The sequence below is a fragment of the Myotis davidii genome, unplaced genomic scaffold, assembly GCF_000327345.1.
Source record: "Myotis davidii unplaced genomic scaffold, ASM32734v1 scaffold59, whole genome shotgun sequence".
In the NCBI taxonomy this organism is placed as follows: Eukaryota; Metazoa; Chordata; class Mammalia; order Chiroptera; family Vespertilionidae; genus Myotis; species Myotis davidii.
Window position 1 is genome coordinate 8,591,248 of NW_006293001.1, and position 17,631 is coordinate 8,608,878.

At 39.9% G+C, this 17,631-nt stretch overlaps 1 protein-coding gene across 1 annotated transcript in view; it reads right to left on the bottom strand.

The window, feature by feature from the left end:
* The window catches only part of LRP2 (LDL receptor related protein 2), a gene marked incomplete at its 5' end in the record, with an annotated part of 158,131 nt that overhangs the window by 40,115 nt on the left and 100,385 nt on the right, over positions 1 to 17,631 (bottom strand). Inside the window, 9 exons of the mRNA XM_015565782.1 lie at positions 187 to 383; positions 1,373 to 1,550; positions 3,588 to 3,811; positions 6,738 to 6,908; positions 7,380 to 7,532; positions 8,715 to 9,231; positions 10,130 to 10,425; positions 14,453 to 14,654; positions 16,382 to 16,513. Coding sequence (XP_015421268.1) covers positions 187 to 383; positions 1,373 to 1,550; positions 3,588 to 3,811; positions 6,738 to 6,908; positions 7,380 to 7,532; positions 8,715 to 9,231; positions 10,130 to 10,425; positions 14,453 to 14,654; positions 16,382 to 16,513 — 2,070 coding nt within the window. The remainder of the gene's footprint in view (positions 1 to 186; positions 384 to 1,372; positions 1,551 to 3,587; positions 3,812 to 6,737; positions 6,909 to 7,379; positions 7,533 to 8,714; positions 9,232 to 10,129; positions 10,426 to 14,452; positions 14,655 to 16,381; positions 16,514 to 17,631) is intronic.

The window sequence follows — 17,631 nt, forward strand, 5'->3', positions numbered from 1 at the left end:
CAATCAATGATTCTCTCTCATCACTGATGTTTCTATCTCTCTCTCCCTCTACCTTCCTCGATATAATCAATAAAAATATATTTAAAGAATAAAAAGGTTTATGACATTCAGAAAATCCCCACAGAATCATTTGTACACAATCAACTATAGAAATGAGCAAAGAAGGCATAAAGCAATTCAACATACCACAAAGAACAAGGTCTTCATCAGATCCATCAGGGCAATTTTGGTGAGTGTCACATAGGAAGTACGGACTGGTGCAGTTGCCATCCTTGCACTGGAACTGTCCTAGATGGCAGTAGCGCTGTGGGCAAGTGGGGGGTTCATCGGAACCATCCAAGCAGTCTTTCTGTCCGTCACATTTCCACCAGATAGGAATACACCTGCATGAAAAAATATACCACTTCTCTTAGCAAAGCCCCAGGGGTGGTCGGTAGAGGAGTTTTCAATGGTTATCTGGAGAGAAGAGGCAAAACTGAATTCCAAGTAATGATATGCATGAGTTCTCTCATGCCTTGAAAAGAGAATCAGTTAAATCTTGGTTACTGTGGTATATTTTCAGAGAAAACATAATTAGATGAGATAGAACAGGTTTGTTAAGATTCAGATACATGCTGGAAAAATGCTTTGAGTATGATGATTAAATTCTGCCACAACAAACAGTGGAGTATGCATTTGGAGCTGTGGTTCTGGTATCAGGGATGATCTGGAATTGTCTGCCTGGCAATATAAAAGACATTGGATATTGGCTGGGAATTTGAAGGTCGCTCACATTTGTTGAACGCCTAAGTCATGATAGGTATACGCTAGATTCTTAATCTAAGACATCTTATATAATCATCAAAATAATCTGCCATTGAATCTTAGATGCTATGATTTGCATTAACACGTGTCCTCACCCCACTCTCTGACTCAGTCCCAAGTCATCAATAATCTGTGGCCATGTTTCACAGCAAACACACGATCAAAAATAATTTGCATTTATAACCCTGGATCCTCTAGTAGAGTTAGCGAGGAAGCTAGGCCAGTGTACATGAAAAAAGACAAGAGAACTTCTATCACTCTTGAGGGCTATTTTTCAGTATACACATATCTAACATATGTTGGCCCTGACACTTAGGACAATTTATTAGAAAAAACAAAACAAAACAATAACTTTGTTTGCTTATTGTTTGCTTCCTTTCCACAGATATAAAAACTTGTACTGGTTAATAAGTTCCTTCCATTCATGGAAGAAATTATCTGAAATTATAGACTGTGGTGAGGCTAATGAACCACATTAATTAGCCAAAATCTTGATTCATTTGAAAATTCCCGTCCCCTGGAGCCTTAAAGTTCAGTGTGTATCCAATGGATGGAGAGACAGCCTTACTTCTCATTGTTAGCACAGAGGAACTGGGTGCTAGAGCACATGGGCAAGCAGTGAGTGCTGTCAACCAGCTGGATGGTCTTGAAGTCATCTGGACACTCGCAGGTGAATCCATTCCCTCCTGCTTGGATGAGGCAGAGATGAGAACAGCCACCATTGTTGGTACCACAGGGATTATTCACTAGTGAAAGAAGAAAGAAAATATATATGTTCATTCACTGAGAGAGGCTATCAAGCACAAATGAGCTGATTACCCACTTCATCAAACTCATCACCTCTCAGTAAGAAAAATCATTATCCTAGTGTCATGCTTTTTCCACAAGTTCGTAAATAGGACAGATGAGACAGCTGCACAAGCAGCACTGTGCTTTGAGAAAACTGATTTGTACGGTACCAGAAGTGAGATATACTCGCTGGTATTTTGGAGTAGACCTTGGAGAGTAGGTAGGGAACTTAGCTTACATTCATATATCCAGAACCTAAGTTAAAGTTTTAATTTCCAGCAGATGCTATATTCTCTCATTCTAAGGATATAGGCAACAGAATTATGGCCAAGGATGAGGTGAATCGATAAACTGAGCGGCATCTTTACTAATTTTCTGAGCTGCCACTTGGAAATAAAGACTAATTTGAAAAAAATAATAGGAGAATATTAACTTCTAGAAAGAAATATTGAATATCTTTATTTTTCCAATTATTTTTCTTATTTCCAAGTTTACCATATGTTTTAGAAAAACACAACAACCATGCAGGCTCATAAAATCCATTATACCCTCAAAATATACTTTTGCTAGACTATCCGTGAATCATATAATGACTTCAACTGCATGAAGGGGAAAATAAGTTCACAAATAAATAAAAACAAGTTCCCTAACTTATAATACACTGAAATGTGTTGTTCTTGACGTTTTGACCTTCCAGAAGACAAGCAAAACATACATTAAATACAGAACACACAAATGTCATATGCAAATCGACATTTAATATATGATGCTTTATAATTATAAATTTCTTTTAGACCAACCATTCCAATAGACTGATCTTAGTATTAAGGAATTATTGTTATAACTACATCTATATAATTATAATACATCTCTTAGGTATTAGAATTTATTGTGTCTATATAGGAAATGTTCTTATTTTTCAAAAGTGCTTCCTTAAGTATTTAAGACTGAAATGTGACGATATTTTTAATTCCCTTTAAAATACTTCAGTGCTGTAACCAAAATTGATAAAGTAAATATGGCAATATAAAAACTGTTAATTCTCACCATACACAAAAACCCAGATTGATTTTTAGGAATAGAGCCACTGTTAAGAAAAAGAGTTATAAGCAGCCTTTTTAGGAGGGGAATAAACTCTAAAGATATTCCATACCCTCAGCTTTCAACATATGTTCTATAGAAAAGATTAAGAAGTAACACCATTCCCTTTATAAATCATGAGGTTTATCCTATATAATAAAAGGGTAATATGCAAATTGACCCTAACAGCAAAACAACTGGGAATGACTGGTCACTATAACACACACTGACCACCAGGGGGCAGACGCTCAATGCAGGAGCTGCCCTCTGGTGGTCAGGGTGCTCCCACAGGAGGAGTTCTGCTCAGCCACAAGCCAGGCTGACAGCTGCCAGCACAGCAGTGGTGGTGGGAGCCTCTCCCACCTCCTCAGCAGTGCTAAGGATGTCAGACTGCAGCTTAGGCCTGCTCCCCGCTGGCAAGTGGACATCCCCCGAGGGCTCCCGCGCTGCCAGAGTGATGTCTGACTGCCAGCTTAGGCCCAATCCCCCAGGGAGCAAACGTAAGCCAGCAGGTGGACATCCCCCGAGGGGTCCAAGACTGCGAGAGGGTCCAGGCCGGACTGAGGGACCTTCCCGAGTGCACAAATTTTTGTGCACTGGACCTCTAGTCTATAATAATCTATAATAATAAAAGGGTAATATGCTAATTAGACCAGATGTCTTCCGGTCATCCTTCCTGACAAAGCTGGGTCCAGAGGGGAGCCAGCCCAGGTCCTGGGTGCCTGCGGGTAGCCGGATGAGGGAAGCAGCCCGGGTCCTGGGTGCTGGAGGGAAGCCAGTACTGGCAGCCAGGGGATGGAAGGCCTACTCTTGCATGAATTTTCATGCATCGGGCCTCTAGAGATGAAGTAAACAAGAATGTCATGCATAAGAACCTAAAGCAACTGTGTCAAACTTCTGGATCATCTACTCACCGATTGGCTGCCTGTATGGATGATATACGTGGATGTCATATGGTCTATGTGTTGTGTTCACCAGCACCATTCTATCTGATCCATCATACTTGTTTCCCTTTTCAACTGTCCTTGTATTCCAATCAGTCCAATAAATAGTGTCTTCAAAAATGGTAATAGCAAAAGGGTGAGACAGGGTTCCATCATACACGGTGTGTCGATTTTGGCCCTCCAAATCAGAGTACCTGGGGTAGGAAAAGAAAGTCAGTCAAAAGAGTCCCTTGGTGTGGCTCATTAGATGAGCATGGGACTATGAACCAGAAGGTCACGGTTTTATTTAATAAATAAAGGCTATTTTGACTGAACTAAAGATGTAAAAGTGGAAAAGGTGATGCCTTAAAAATAGGAATGGCCAGAGAAGTTTAAATAATCACAAATTCCTAGCCACAGCTGTTTTCCTACACATACAGCTAGTTCAGCTATCGTATGTTCTCCATTAAGCACCCTTTTGATATCCTGGGATGAAAACCGGTTTTGTCTCCTAAGTCATTGGAAGAAATCAGAGGATAACAATACAGAGCTGGAATTCTGCCTTCTCATGAACATTTTGGGGGAGAAGCTGTTCTAGGAGACAGCTGGGTTCTCAGTATAATCTGAGCGGCATATACTAGCTGAAATAAATTATAGCCTGCAGGTTTGACTATGCATATACTGGCAGCATATTTATTATTATTAATCATCCCCTGGGCACTATTAATGAATACTTTTCCAGATAAATAAGCCTTCAAAGGAGGTTCTCTGATTTCAAGATGTCACAAGAGCATTCACAGACAACTATCTAGGTCCTCCTAGTTCCAGCTCATTCATTTCTCTGAGTCTGTCAGAATAATTTTTTAACATATTCTTATTGATTTCAGAAAGGAAAGGAGGGAGAGAGAGAGTTAGAAACATCAATGATGAGAGAGAATAATCGATTGGCTGCCTCCTGCACACCCGCTGCTGGGGATAAAGCCTGTAACCCGGGCATGTGCCCTTGACTAGAATTGAACCTGGGACCCTTCAGTCCACAGACACTCTATCCACTGAGCCAAACCAGTTAGGGCAAGTCTGTCAGAATATTGATATTTTAAGTATTTTTAAATTTTGGAGCTAACTCTAAAAACTCAAACAGGAGGTGAAATGAGCTAGCAACTAAGAAACTTGATAATGTTAGCCATGTGATGTCAGAAATATTTTCCAAAACACCATGATTGATGGTAACTTATAAAAAAAGTTGAAGACCTCCTTAGCCTCTGTTAAGAAGACTGTAGATAAATAACCAGAACTTAATCACTATCTGTGGGCAAAGGATCTGAATAGACACTTCTCCAAAGGGGATGTGATAACACATACCAACATGTTCAAGAATGAATTATATGTTCCACAAAAATGTGTTTACTTATGTAGTCCATGAAATGTACTTCTCAACACAGGCATTGCTACCCCTCCAAGAGTTGATCAAGTCAAAATGGCTACATGAATATTAAAGATTCATTCATTCCCAGATCACAGTGCCTGATATTAAGATTGGAATTTTAAGCAGTAACCTACTGCCTCAATTTTAGAATCTAGCTACACAAGTTTTATAAAAAAGGGAGCAGAATATTAAGTAGCTAAAAAATTCCTTTATGCCTTTAATGCTCCTTAAAGTACTATGTGTACACTGTCTATTTCAGTTAAACCTCCAAACATTCAAGACCAAAAATAATCTACAAGTCCTAAAGGACTAAGAATAACCTACAAGTCCTTTCCTACTGACCCTAAACATATCATAAAACTAAAATCATTAAGGTAATTCCACTGAGCTCAAAACAGGTGTTAGAGAGAAGCAGAGGCTGGTGGCATAGCCTATCAAAACAATTCAGTGTCCTCTGCTTTCCAGGATAGGAATCCCAAAGAGTCTTCATCTCATGTGTCAACAGGGGAGAATTGTAGGGAACTGTCCAAATTAACTATGATTAACTATGTCTGCCATGAGCACAGGATAGAGCACTAGAATGTGTGCCACGTATTCTTCCCTTCTTAATGGCATGTTCCCAAGAGAACATGGAATGGGAGAACTTCAAATATTTCCACACTGACTTTGGCAGTAAAATAAATTGAAAAGAATGACAAAATCTTTAAAGGCATTTTAAAATAATTCTATTGAGTTAATGACAATTCCATGCTTTTGAATGTAACAGCCTATTGAATGTATCTGGGTACCTGTTCATAAATGTTTACCCAGAAGACATTACTACAGTCCACCTAGAACAGTGATGATGAACCTATGACACGCGTGTCAGAGGTGACACGCGAACTCATTTTTTTGATTGATTTTTCTTTGTTAAATGGCATTTAAATACATAAAATAAATATCAAAAATATAAGTGTTTGTTTTACTATGGTTGCAAATATCAAAAAATTTCTATATGTGACACGGCACCAGAGTTAAGTTAGGGTTTTTCAAAATGCTGACACACCGAGCTCAAAAGGTTTGCCATCACTGACCTAGAACATAACTAACAATGCCCCAAAATAAACATGTACCGGTTGGTTAAGAAAGGATATTACCCTTTTTACAATGAGTATTTTTCATTGAACAGTATAATATTTAAGATTTTTTAATTGCTTTTACTAGAATGATTTGAATGCGTTATCATATTGAATAAATGTTAACAAATTCTAAGGCTATAAAACACATCAATTTACTTATCAATGAAGGCATTAAAGTTATATTAGGGAAAATCTTTTTAACACTTTGTTCTTTTTTCACATGCTAAAATGTATTTATTAATCGTGTATTTGGGAGGGAAGAGTAAAATAAAGGGATAAGGAATTAAAATAGATTGAGCACTAAGCTATCATAGAGGAGAGATTACTAGCTCCACTTTTTAGATGTGAAAACAAAAAGAAAACAAAAAAAAAGAAAGCACCAGGACAAAAACCTGATCTGTATGACTTCAAAATTCACTCTCCTTCTATTGTATCATACCACAGAGCTCAGTGAATTGCCTGTGGGCAGTTTTAGATAGAAGTGACCTCAGAGTGACCTCCAATTCACAGGCCAATTAGAAGCTGCCTGGCAACACATGTCCTGGTGTTTGGCATAAACAGTTACCCAGTTTGCTTTATTCTTTTCTGTATACGTACTCAATGTAACCCAGGTGAGCATCTGCCCAATAGAGTCGATCATTGGTGTAATCAATGGTGAGGCCATTGGGCCACGCTATCTTGGTAGAGATAATCACAGATTTATTGACTCCATCCATGCCTACTCTCCCAATGTATGCCCTGCGGGTCCAGTCTCCCCAGTAGACATACCTGTTGGAGCAAACACAAAGGGTCAGTTCCTGAAGCCAAAAGAAGTCAACAGCCAAAAGACATGGCTCTTTTCCAATTAGATAAAGTTTACATTCTAAAAAAACCTATCAGAAAGAAAAGTGAACTAACAGAAAATAATCTAAAGGAGGAAGATATACAGATAATGCTCAAGAATGAACATGATTAACTGGGGATTTCAGTGGACTTGGAAGGGAAATTCCAGTAAAGGTGGGTGTGTTTTTTTTACTATTTTTTTTCATGCAACCAAAATATGTGACTTGAAAAGTGAAATAATGAGTCATGACAATGAAAACAGAAAAGCTCATGAATATTATTTGAATAAGCCATGCTACTAAACCATTTACCAGGTAGAAAAGGCCGGAGACAAATCCCAGCAAGATATTGGCCGTGAGATAACAGAGGCAGAATAAGGGCATGAAAGGAGAGCCCAAGATTACAGGGAGACAATACCCATATTGAGGGTGAAGGACAATTCCTCTGGGATTATCAAGGCAGAAGGTGTTGTTGGCATCCAAACAGTGTTCGACCAGCCTGCGGTGGTATCGACCATCTAGGTCGGAGACAGAGAGGCACTTCAGGTAGGCATCTACCCAATAAAGTTTTCTGAAATGGAGAGCCCGGAGTTACTCATGCAGACATTTTGTTTGTGAAACAGTGCAGTTAACCACCCAACTTCCTATCCAAACTACCCTGGAATCACACATACAATTACTAGGAGGCACTTTTCCCCAGGCAAACAAGGGCAAAGAGGAAAAGTTGACCTTCCTACAATGGGGTAATGAAAGATGAAATATGTGCTACAATCCCCCTTTAAGATGATGTCACATAAGAAATTCTGGGGCCACACCTCACACAGGATTCTAGCTTTACTTTCTTAATACTTAGTTCTATTCCTGCAAATCATTAATTGCTCTGCTTTTTTTACACCTGGTAGGGCCATAAAATACACATATTCACAGCCAATATTTAATTAATTATTCAGCAGGCACTTATTGAGCACCTATGGCAGGCCGGCTACTACTTAGGTAGAACTAGGGAGCAAACTCCCTCATCCCCATTTTAGGATCTTTACCCTTAAGATTGTCAAATAGAGAAGAAGTGGAAGAGTCCTCTGTAGGACTGGGCTGATGGTGGCATAACATTAGCAGACATGGTTCTGCTCCAATCTGTTAACCACAAAGCCAACTACTTTACGCTGCCGAGTATCTGACAGATTCAACATTCAACAAAGGTGTCAGGAACTGTTGCTGACTCTATAAAGTTTGATTAAAATATCCCTAGCTTACCTTAAAGACCCTCAGTTTCTAGGACTGTCTCAAAACAAAAGTTCCAGGTTAGCCTTCTGCTATTTTGTAATCAGCCCAGGCTGGGAATGACTAATGCGATAAGACAGACTATGAACTCAGGATAGCAGGGCTGCTCAGTATCCCCAGGGCCTGGTCCGCTTCACAGTGACTGAAATTACCAGTGAGTGCATGAATTATCCTTTAACATCATCTCTAGTTAACTGAGTGGCCATGAATAACAGAGCACCCTTCTCATTTGTGATACCCCTCCCCCAAAAATGATAGCATACATTTTTAAAGTCACTAGATTTTAGGTTCTGTGGTATCCCATTTAAGTATTAGGTACACAATAGGAGAAAAAAAATATGCAGAGGCATTAAATGTATCCACATATTAACCAAGTTGAAAAAGATCAACTCCCTGTTAAAAAGAAAACATATGTTAGAAATGTTTTTAAAAAAATTCTTTTTTAACTTTTAAAAAACTCCTGTTTTCTTACCTGGCAACCCAGTCTACAGCCAGGCTTTCTACACCTGGTAGTTTGTGCTTCGTGATTGTCTCCCTGTTTGTCTTATTCAGAAACATTCTCTCGATGATGCTTTTCTCTATATCAACCCAGTATAATCTCTTTTCTACTCGGTCAAAATCCAACGCCACAGCATTGCCCAGTCCTTGCAAGATGAGGGAGTAAAAGGAGCCATCTATAGTTAGGTTTCTCAAATAATAACGGTTGCTGAATATGAGATAGGGCTCGATGTTACTGTTTTGCCGACAGCTCTTTCCATCTGGTTCTCGGATGTAGCCTGGGGCACACTTACAGATGTAAGAGCCCATTGTGTTCTCACACTTCTGGCTACAAACAAAGGGCGTCTCCTTGCATTCATCAATATCACCACAAGTCCGCTTGTCAGACATAAGCTTGTAACCAGGACGACAAGAACAATAGAAACTGGTTAAGGTGTCTGTGCAGTTATGGTCGCAGACACTGAGTGTAGGGTCATTGCATTCGTTAATGCCTGGAGATAAAACAAAGTTATTAGAGAACATAAAATGTCAACAGTGGATTCACCATAATGGCCCAAAATCAACATTTCCACTCTGAAGCACCAATTCTTAATCATGCTAAACGTAGACAGACAATACTGGATTTCTCAAGGCTATAGATTAGTTTTTTTCAATTTCCTCTCCAACTTAATCACTTTACCAATGATTCTAACAACTGATACAACTAACAAGCTTAAGTTTGACTTTGAATCCTATACCGATATGTAGCATCTTCCATTTCAGTGATGCGGCTACTCATGCCATGGCCAATTTCAGGCTACTGCTATGACAGCACTACAGGTATCTGGGAAGAGATGCACACATGTGGCTCTCATGGATGAGCCACCCAGCACTCCACTGGGTGGGCCTTTGGCCTGTGACACATGGCCAAACTAACGAAACTATCTACACAGGGAGGAGAGTGGGTTCTTATTAATCTACCATTTTATAAATTCTAAAGTAGTTGACTTGTGGGGGTTGGAGTGAGGGGGAGGTTAAAACTCTCTCCTTCAATCACCTGAGGATGAAGATGAAGAACAGGCTAAGAAATCCCAGCAGAGGGGCAAGCTCAGGTAGCAAGTCATTCTAAGGATTCAAAGAGAATCAATGCTCTTAGCTACTGATGGTCTGACTGTGCTCATCTTCTGTTCTCTGTAATGAACTGCCTAACTGATAAATAAGTCCAGAAACATTTGTGCACTAACCTTATGTACTGATTAATCCTTCCCTTTGATAGATAAGAAATAGCAATGTTCTGGTAATTTTCTACTTAGAGAACAGACTGGAAAGTCCTGATAAGTCATAAAGGGTTGAGACTCTATATTCAGTCTCTCCATTTTCCTTTTCCCAAATCTTCTGTTATATACTCACCACATCCTTTCTCATCACTGTTGTCTAAACAGTCATCTAGGTGGTTGCAGACTTTCACCATCTCGATGCAATTCCCATTATCACACTTGAACTGATGAGGGGGGCATGTGGTTTCAGGGACATGGCACAAGTGCTCCAGCTCATCAGAATCATCTCTACAGTCATTAACCCCATCACAGACGTAGGTTTTATAAATGCAGAACCCATTCTGACAGGTAAACTGATTCTGATTGCAGGTGGGGTATAAGCAGTTCCTCTCATCACTGTAGTCACCACAGTCATTGTGCCGGTCACACCTGTTAGGAGACCCAGTACAACTCTTGCAGAGGTTGACAAGTCTCAACTATTTCTTCTACCTGAACACCAGGTTGAACATTTCAATAACAATATCCCCAATGTCATTAGTCTCCCTCTACCAGAATCTTCATCCACCCACCAATTTCCAGCAATTGAGGAATATAATAGTTAGCACTCCACACAACTTCCCCAGATGCTGGTTGTTACCATCGGAAATGTGGGCCTATAGCTATTTTTAAAATTGCATTCATTTTTCCCCAGTTGATAAATTAATTAAATACAACTTTTATAATTTTGGTGTTCAAAATATCCATTCATCAGATAATGAGACAGCTTATGGGCATAAGAAATATCCTGGGTAGCCATATGCCAGAAGTGCTGACACTCAAGTAGATACTCATAGGATGAGTGCTATCCTTTATAATAAAAGCCTAATATGCAAATTGACTGAATGGGTGGAACAACAGGCAGAACGACCGGTCGCTATGGCATGCACTGACCACCAGAGGACAGACACTCAACACAGGAGCTGCCCCCAGCCCACCAAGGCAGGTTCCAGCAGCACCCCCCCCCCACCTCTGATCGCCCCACTGGTAGCTCCACAGATGGGCCCTGATCACCAGCCAGGCCTAGGGACCCTACCCATGCATGAATTTCGTGAACCTCTAGTATATTATAAATGATGATATTATTAGATGTGTCCTCTAAGAACACATATCTTCCAATTGAAGTAATGTTTACCAATCGTGTTACTTCCATCTTTCATTGTAATACTCCTGCCACCTACCATGAGATGAGAATAGTAATGACTATGGGAAAGATGAAAAACTAGTAGGTTAGCATGGACTACTGTCAAAGGAAAAAAAAGCATTTCATAGTTCTAGAAGCTATTTTGGGATCCAACATTCCTAGGCATCATGAAGACAATAAAATTTCCTACAACTCTGCGAGCCAGACGATTCTTTCTCCTCTACATTGTTCCAAGATCCCATGAAAGTCATGATTACTGAAGGGGGCCCTGCTAACAGTAACAAAACTCATCATAAGTATAAAAGCATCTTGAATAAGGATAGGCAGAAACAATGTTTGACAATTCATAAAAGAGCACAGGAGTTGGAAGCAGAGCATTATAAGACATTAAGGTATCAAAGATGAATGTGGTCAATTTTACAACGGATCTATGGTCAAGTCTTCTAATTAGCACTCTTATCCACAAACCTAGGGCACTGCCAATGTGATTTATACCAAAATGTGAACATGTAACTGTAAAGAAAGCTACAATCAATGCAAGCTGGCTCAGCCCCATTTGGTCTCCTCTGAGAGCTATTTAACTCATTTCCAAATGATTTAAGATACCAATGCTTTCTTTCCTCTTGTTTAGATGCAATTCAAGAGGAAAAAGTAAGTCGCTTAGGCAAGCAAATCACCAGGTGTTTAGACACAGTTGTATGTCTATATTCCAGCGAGCTGCTCACAACTCAGTCATATCTAGGTTCTTCAGCCAACATTAGTAATGAGTCAAGAGGGAAAAAAATCAATAGGAAATATGACCACTGTGCCAAATGGGGAGGTAGACTTTCTGACAAGCAAGCAAAAATGTGCACGTTCACAGTATACTTAGTGGAGGCTCCTGGCACTCCAGGCAAACAAATTTGGAGCTATTTTAGACCCTATAGCTCAAGTTTCCAGACAAATAGTATCTTTTCTCTTCTACCATAGCCCTTGTCAAAAGCAACTCAGAAGGCTCAGGGGAGAAAAAAAAAAAGAGAGGAAGCAAGAAAAGATGAATGAAATCAGTTGTCTGGTAGGGCAGGTAAGTCAGATGCTAGTTCATAATAATAATGAAGGCAGAGCTCAGAAAGCCCAGAAAGGAAGTGAAATAACCCAGAATAAATTAAGAACTGATATAATTCTATTCCCTAGATCCTATGCCTGGGTTTTCAGAATATATGCAAGACTGGTGGTAATAAATATTAATTGGATTCGGAAGAACCAAATATCAGTACAACATAAATCTTGAGCAAATAGGGAGAAAATATAAAGATTATTCACTTCCTTGCACAAAGACAGCATCTGAAGATCACATCCATATAAGTTAAATATACACAAAGCAGATTTAAATGCAAGTTCACTAAAGAAAGGAGACAGCTCTGCCTCCTGACGTCTGCAGGTTGTTAGTATTCAAACCGCCACCTCAACACAACGTCCGTATTGGCTCCACTAGGAGATGAGTCATCCCATAAGAGGACACTTTTTAGACAACTTTTATCTACTTCTTTAATCACTACTATTTTTAGTCATAATGTCAAGTCCCTGCTCCTTTCACAACCTTCACAGGATGACTTAACCTTCGCCTTCCTCGGCACCACCACCGTCAGCACATGGTTCTGCGCCCTGCTGTATTCCAGGGCTGCTTGCCCCTCAGCAAACAGTCCCAGGAGCTCTGCTGCTCTGACCTTGGGAAGCTTCATATATCTTTTCTGTCTCCTCTCCTAGTAGGCTGTGAGCTGACAGGTCTTGTTCTCTCAATATACATGTGCAATATCTCTTCTTAGCTCCAGTTCTGTGTGTCTGAATGCCGAATGCATATTTTCACCTCAGGAAATCCGAATACATCAAACTCACCATCCACCTTGAGCAAAGTCCCTTCTGGATTCTGCTATTTTATTTTAATGTTCTTACTATTCTCTTACTCCATCAGGATTGAAACCTGTATATCATATTTCTTCTCAATTTCCCTATCTAAAAAGTTGCTAAGTGAGGATAATGAGATCTTAGGGCACTAAAAAAAAAAAAATAGAAACTTTTTGAATTGCTCATTTTGGAGAAAATAATGAGAAATCAAACACCATAATATTATAGGACAGGTTCCCCCAAACTGCAGGCTGTGAGCTGAGTCTGATTTACACAGTGTTATAAATTTAAAACTTGTTTCCAGCATTGAAAAATCTGAATATTTCATATGAAAATCCAGATTTCCGACTTCTCTTAAAAAAAAGGGGGGGAGAGAGAGCATAGGAGGTCTGGCTCTCCTGCCACTCCTGCACAATGCTGAGTGCTGGAGCACGTGCTCTCATTCACCTCACCTGTCTCTTCCTGTTGTCTCCCCTACTCTGAGCCCAAGGGCCAAGCTCCATTTATCATCCTACTTGCAACTCATTTTTCTCATAGCAAAGAAGAAAGTGAAGCATTTCTTACCCCCATGCCTCTATTCCAAATAGAAAATCAAGAGGGTCATCTGCTTTAAGGAAAAAGTTTTCTTATATCAAGTCTACTTCATTCATATCCCAGGCCCCTGTGCAAGGTCACATGATGTCTTTCATGAGCCCTAAGCACTTGCATTTTCATGAGCCCTTTCCTTCATAAAATACTTAAAGTTATATTTAATAATAACATTGGTATAAAGGCAGATATGTATATTAATATTATATATTAGAGGCCTGGTGCATAAAATTTATGCACTGGGGGGTGGGGGGGTGTCCCTCAGTCCAGCCTGCGCCCTCTCCAATCTGGGACCCCTCAGGGGATGTCCGACTGCCGGTTTAGGCCCGATCCTACAGGCAGTCCAACATCCTTCTCACAATCCGGGACTGCTGGCTCCCAACCACTCACCTGCCTGATTACCCATAACCACTTCTGCCTGCCAGCCTGGTCACCCCTAACTGCCATCCCCTGGAGGCCTGGTTCCCCCCAACTGCCCTCCGTCCCCTACAGGCCCGGTCACCCCCAACTGCCCTCTCCTGCTAGCCTGATCACTCACAACTGCCCTCCCCTGCCAGCCATCTTGTGGCCACATGGGGGCGGCCATCTTGTGCATGGGCATGATGGTCAATTTGCATATTATCTCTTTATTATATAGGATTAAAATTCTTTCCTTGATTTAAAATGTCTCTGTTTTTCCTTCTGGTTTTAAAAGAAATCTAAACATTTTCATAGACCACTGAAGCCACCATGCCTAATGGATAAGTCAGCTCTAGCCCCATGGGTGTTTTGGGTTTCTGGGGAAATTTTTAATCCCCATTTCACCTGTAGGAGTCAGGGATACACTGTCCATCATTACAGATGAAATCGTTTCCAGAGCAAGACCCCCGGGTGCAGTTCTGCCGCTCATCATAGCCATCAGTACAGTCTGCGTCGCCATCACACACCCAAGACTGGGGAATGCACCTCCTGGATGGAGGCACGTTGTTTACACAGAGAAACTCAGAGCCTGAGCATCTGTGTCTCTCTGAAACAAAGCACACACAGATCAGAAACTACATGAGAGCTCATTCTAGCAGACAAATCCTCTCCAAACTATTATTTCTCTTATTTTATGTTACTTAATAGTCTAAGGCAGTGGTCGGCAAACTGCAGCTCAGCAAACCACGGCTCGCGAGCCACATGCAGCTCTTTGGCCCCTTGAGTGAGGCTCTTCCACAAAATACCGACTTCTGCGCATGGGCCACGAAGTTTCAATCGCACTGTACGTGTGCGCCCGCACGTGGTATTTTGTGGAAGAACCACACTCAAGGGGCCAAAGAGCTGCATGTGGCTCGCAAGCCACAGTTTGCCAACCACGGGTCTAAGGGATGGAAGGAAATTAGGAGAAAAAAGGCCAACAAATCACATTGCTATGGTAATAACAGACCATAATAAAAATACCTCCAAAATTCCATTTTAATTGCTTTGGACTTTGGATTTTGTGGGTTTTTTTTTTTTCAGAAGAAATAAACATAATAAAAATCTCAGTTATCCATAAAATTAATATCATATTTTTCCCTTGGGGCTACAGAAAAAGACTCCCATTTTGTTAAGTGGATACCAAAACAATGCCTTACATTTGGTAACATTTTTAGTTTACAAAGTGTAACCACACAAACACAATGTGAGATAAGCAATTTTATGTGAATTCTACAGATGAGAAAATTGAAACTCAAGATGGTTAACTAGATGGCTCAAAGCCATAGAACTTTCCAAAGGGCTAGCTGGGGCTTCAAACCTATCTAGGTCTTTTTTTCTCCAAATGTAGTGCTTTTTAAACTACATTATAGTTACCACTTGAAGTAGAATTAGAGTATATAGGAGGACAAGAGTATCAGAAACCATGACCCTGTTAGGAAAGAGGTGAGGTGTAATTATATAGTCATTAACGCCTCCATATAAAAGAACAGCTGTTTTAGTGTTATTGTGAGTGAATGGGAGACAAAAGTTAGGGGGTCTTGGTGAAGGGAGTTGGGAGAAAAGCACATGTTGTAATCCATGTTTGTGCAGCTCCAAACACCCATTTCAGTGAATGGAGTGTTTGTGGAGCTATGGACCACCAAAGTCACTGACATGAAGTTATGATCAAATGTAAACATCAGGGAGCCATTGTTCTACCACAGAAAGACACCTTAGCTAAGAGTTAGTCATGCTCTACTGGTAATGAAAAATGGTGTTCCATAGTCTGTTCAATAGCCCTTCTCCAAATAACAGCTCTAAGGCAGCTATTTTCAACTGATGTGTACCATGGCACACTAGTGTGCTAAACGAATTTTGAAATACACAATACCTGGCTATTTGGTCAGGGGCACTGACCGCTTTTCCATTAGATTGTCAAATTTTAAAATGGCCAAATTTTTTAAAGAGCCAATACAACAATAGCCATCCAGTGTGAATGAACCAAAATTAGGCCTACTTTTTTGTCAGGTCAGTTGAATTTTAGTAGTTTAGGTATGTCATGAGATGAAAGGTTGAAAATCACTGCTCTAAGGAAATAAATTAAACTGGAGGCATCATTAATTGCTACACTGTAAAAGCTGCTATTAATTTTAAGTGTGGTAAACAGAATTCTCCTAATCTGTTCTAGAAATGTAGGACATTAGGTCCCTCAGCTAAATAGAAGAGTAAGAAAATAAAATTTAAAATCATTTTTCATCTTTTAAAAGCACTTAAGTATGATATCAAAGAATTGCACTCATTTGTTGCACTTACCACAGTGGTGTCTTTCATCCTCATCGCTCATGTCCCCACAGTCATTATCACCATCACAGATCCATTCTGTTTGGATGCACCTCCCACTGTCACACTTGAACTCATCACTCAAGCATGTTGACTCAGGGTACACTACAGACAAAAATAAAAAGCACCCTCGGTGAAAACAACAATTTGAAGTCCAATAACCATGAAAGAAGGCTGCTATAGCATGGGTCTAGAACACTGATTCAAATTCTTTAATCATATGCCCACATGTTTCTACTCAACTAACCAAGCTATCATAGACTCGTAAACCAGGAAACCCACAAAATTAGCCTAGGGCAAAAGAAAATTTTATTTTATTTAAAATACAGCACAGAGATAACAGTAAGAAGAAATAGGACCTTTTATAAGCTGGTAAAAAGGAGTGTAAATTGATACAGTCTTTTGAAGAGACATCTCCTTTGACACAGCAATACCACATCTAGAAAGCTAGCCCGTAAGAATCTTCCCACATTCGCGCAAAGAGGTTTCTAAAAGGATGACGAAGGGGTTCAGAACAGGCCTCTCTGAGATGTGCCCCTTTGGCATGTGGGTTATTTTAAGCTGAAGGCAACTGAGACCCTAGGGACTCAAGAAAAAACTTCTACTTCTCCCTTAAATAACTTAAATTGGGGGGCACTTGGCCATAATAACAGTTATCACCAGAAATAACATTTATGACCTATCCATAAGGCAGAGCAAACTTCTGATTACTGCATAAATACTCTTTCTATCATTTTCTGAATGATTTTCCTACCCTCTGAAGCTCCAAGAACCTTTCCCTCTCATCCTTAGCTCAGAATACCATATATACCTCATTTTCACTTTCTGTCTCTAAACCTCTCTCGAGTATATGGGGTTCCCATACATAGGTATGCAATTAAATCTGGTTATTTTCTGTTAATAATCTATGCCATGTAAATTTATTAGACCAGCCAAAAGAACCTATAAGGGTAGAGAAAATTTTCTTTCTCTCCCACAATATTCATTCCAGCATTATTTTTCAAAGTGAAACCAATGAAAACTACCTAAATGTCCATCAGCTAGGAAAGAGATAAAAGACACATGGGACATCCATACTTGAGAGTAATATTCAACAGTGCAAAGAAATGAGGTAAATTTATACGTGCTAACATGGTGACAAGATGTTGTTAAGCTAAAAAAAAAAAAAAGTAGGGAAAATTGCAGAAAAATGTATATAGTAAGATCCCATTTGTGTGTTTTTT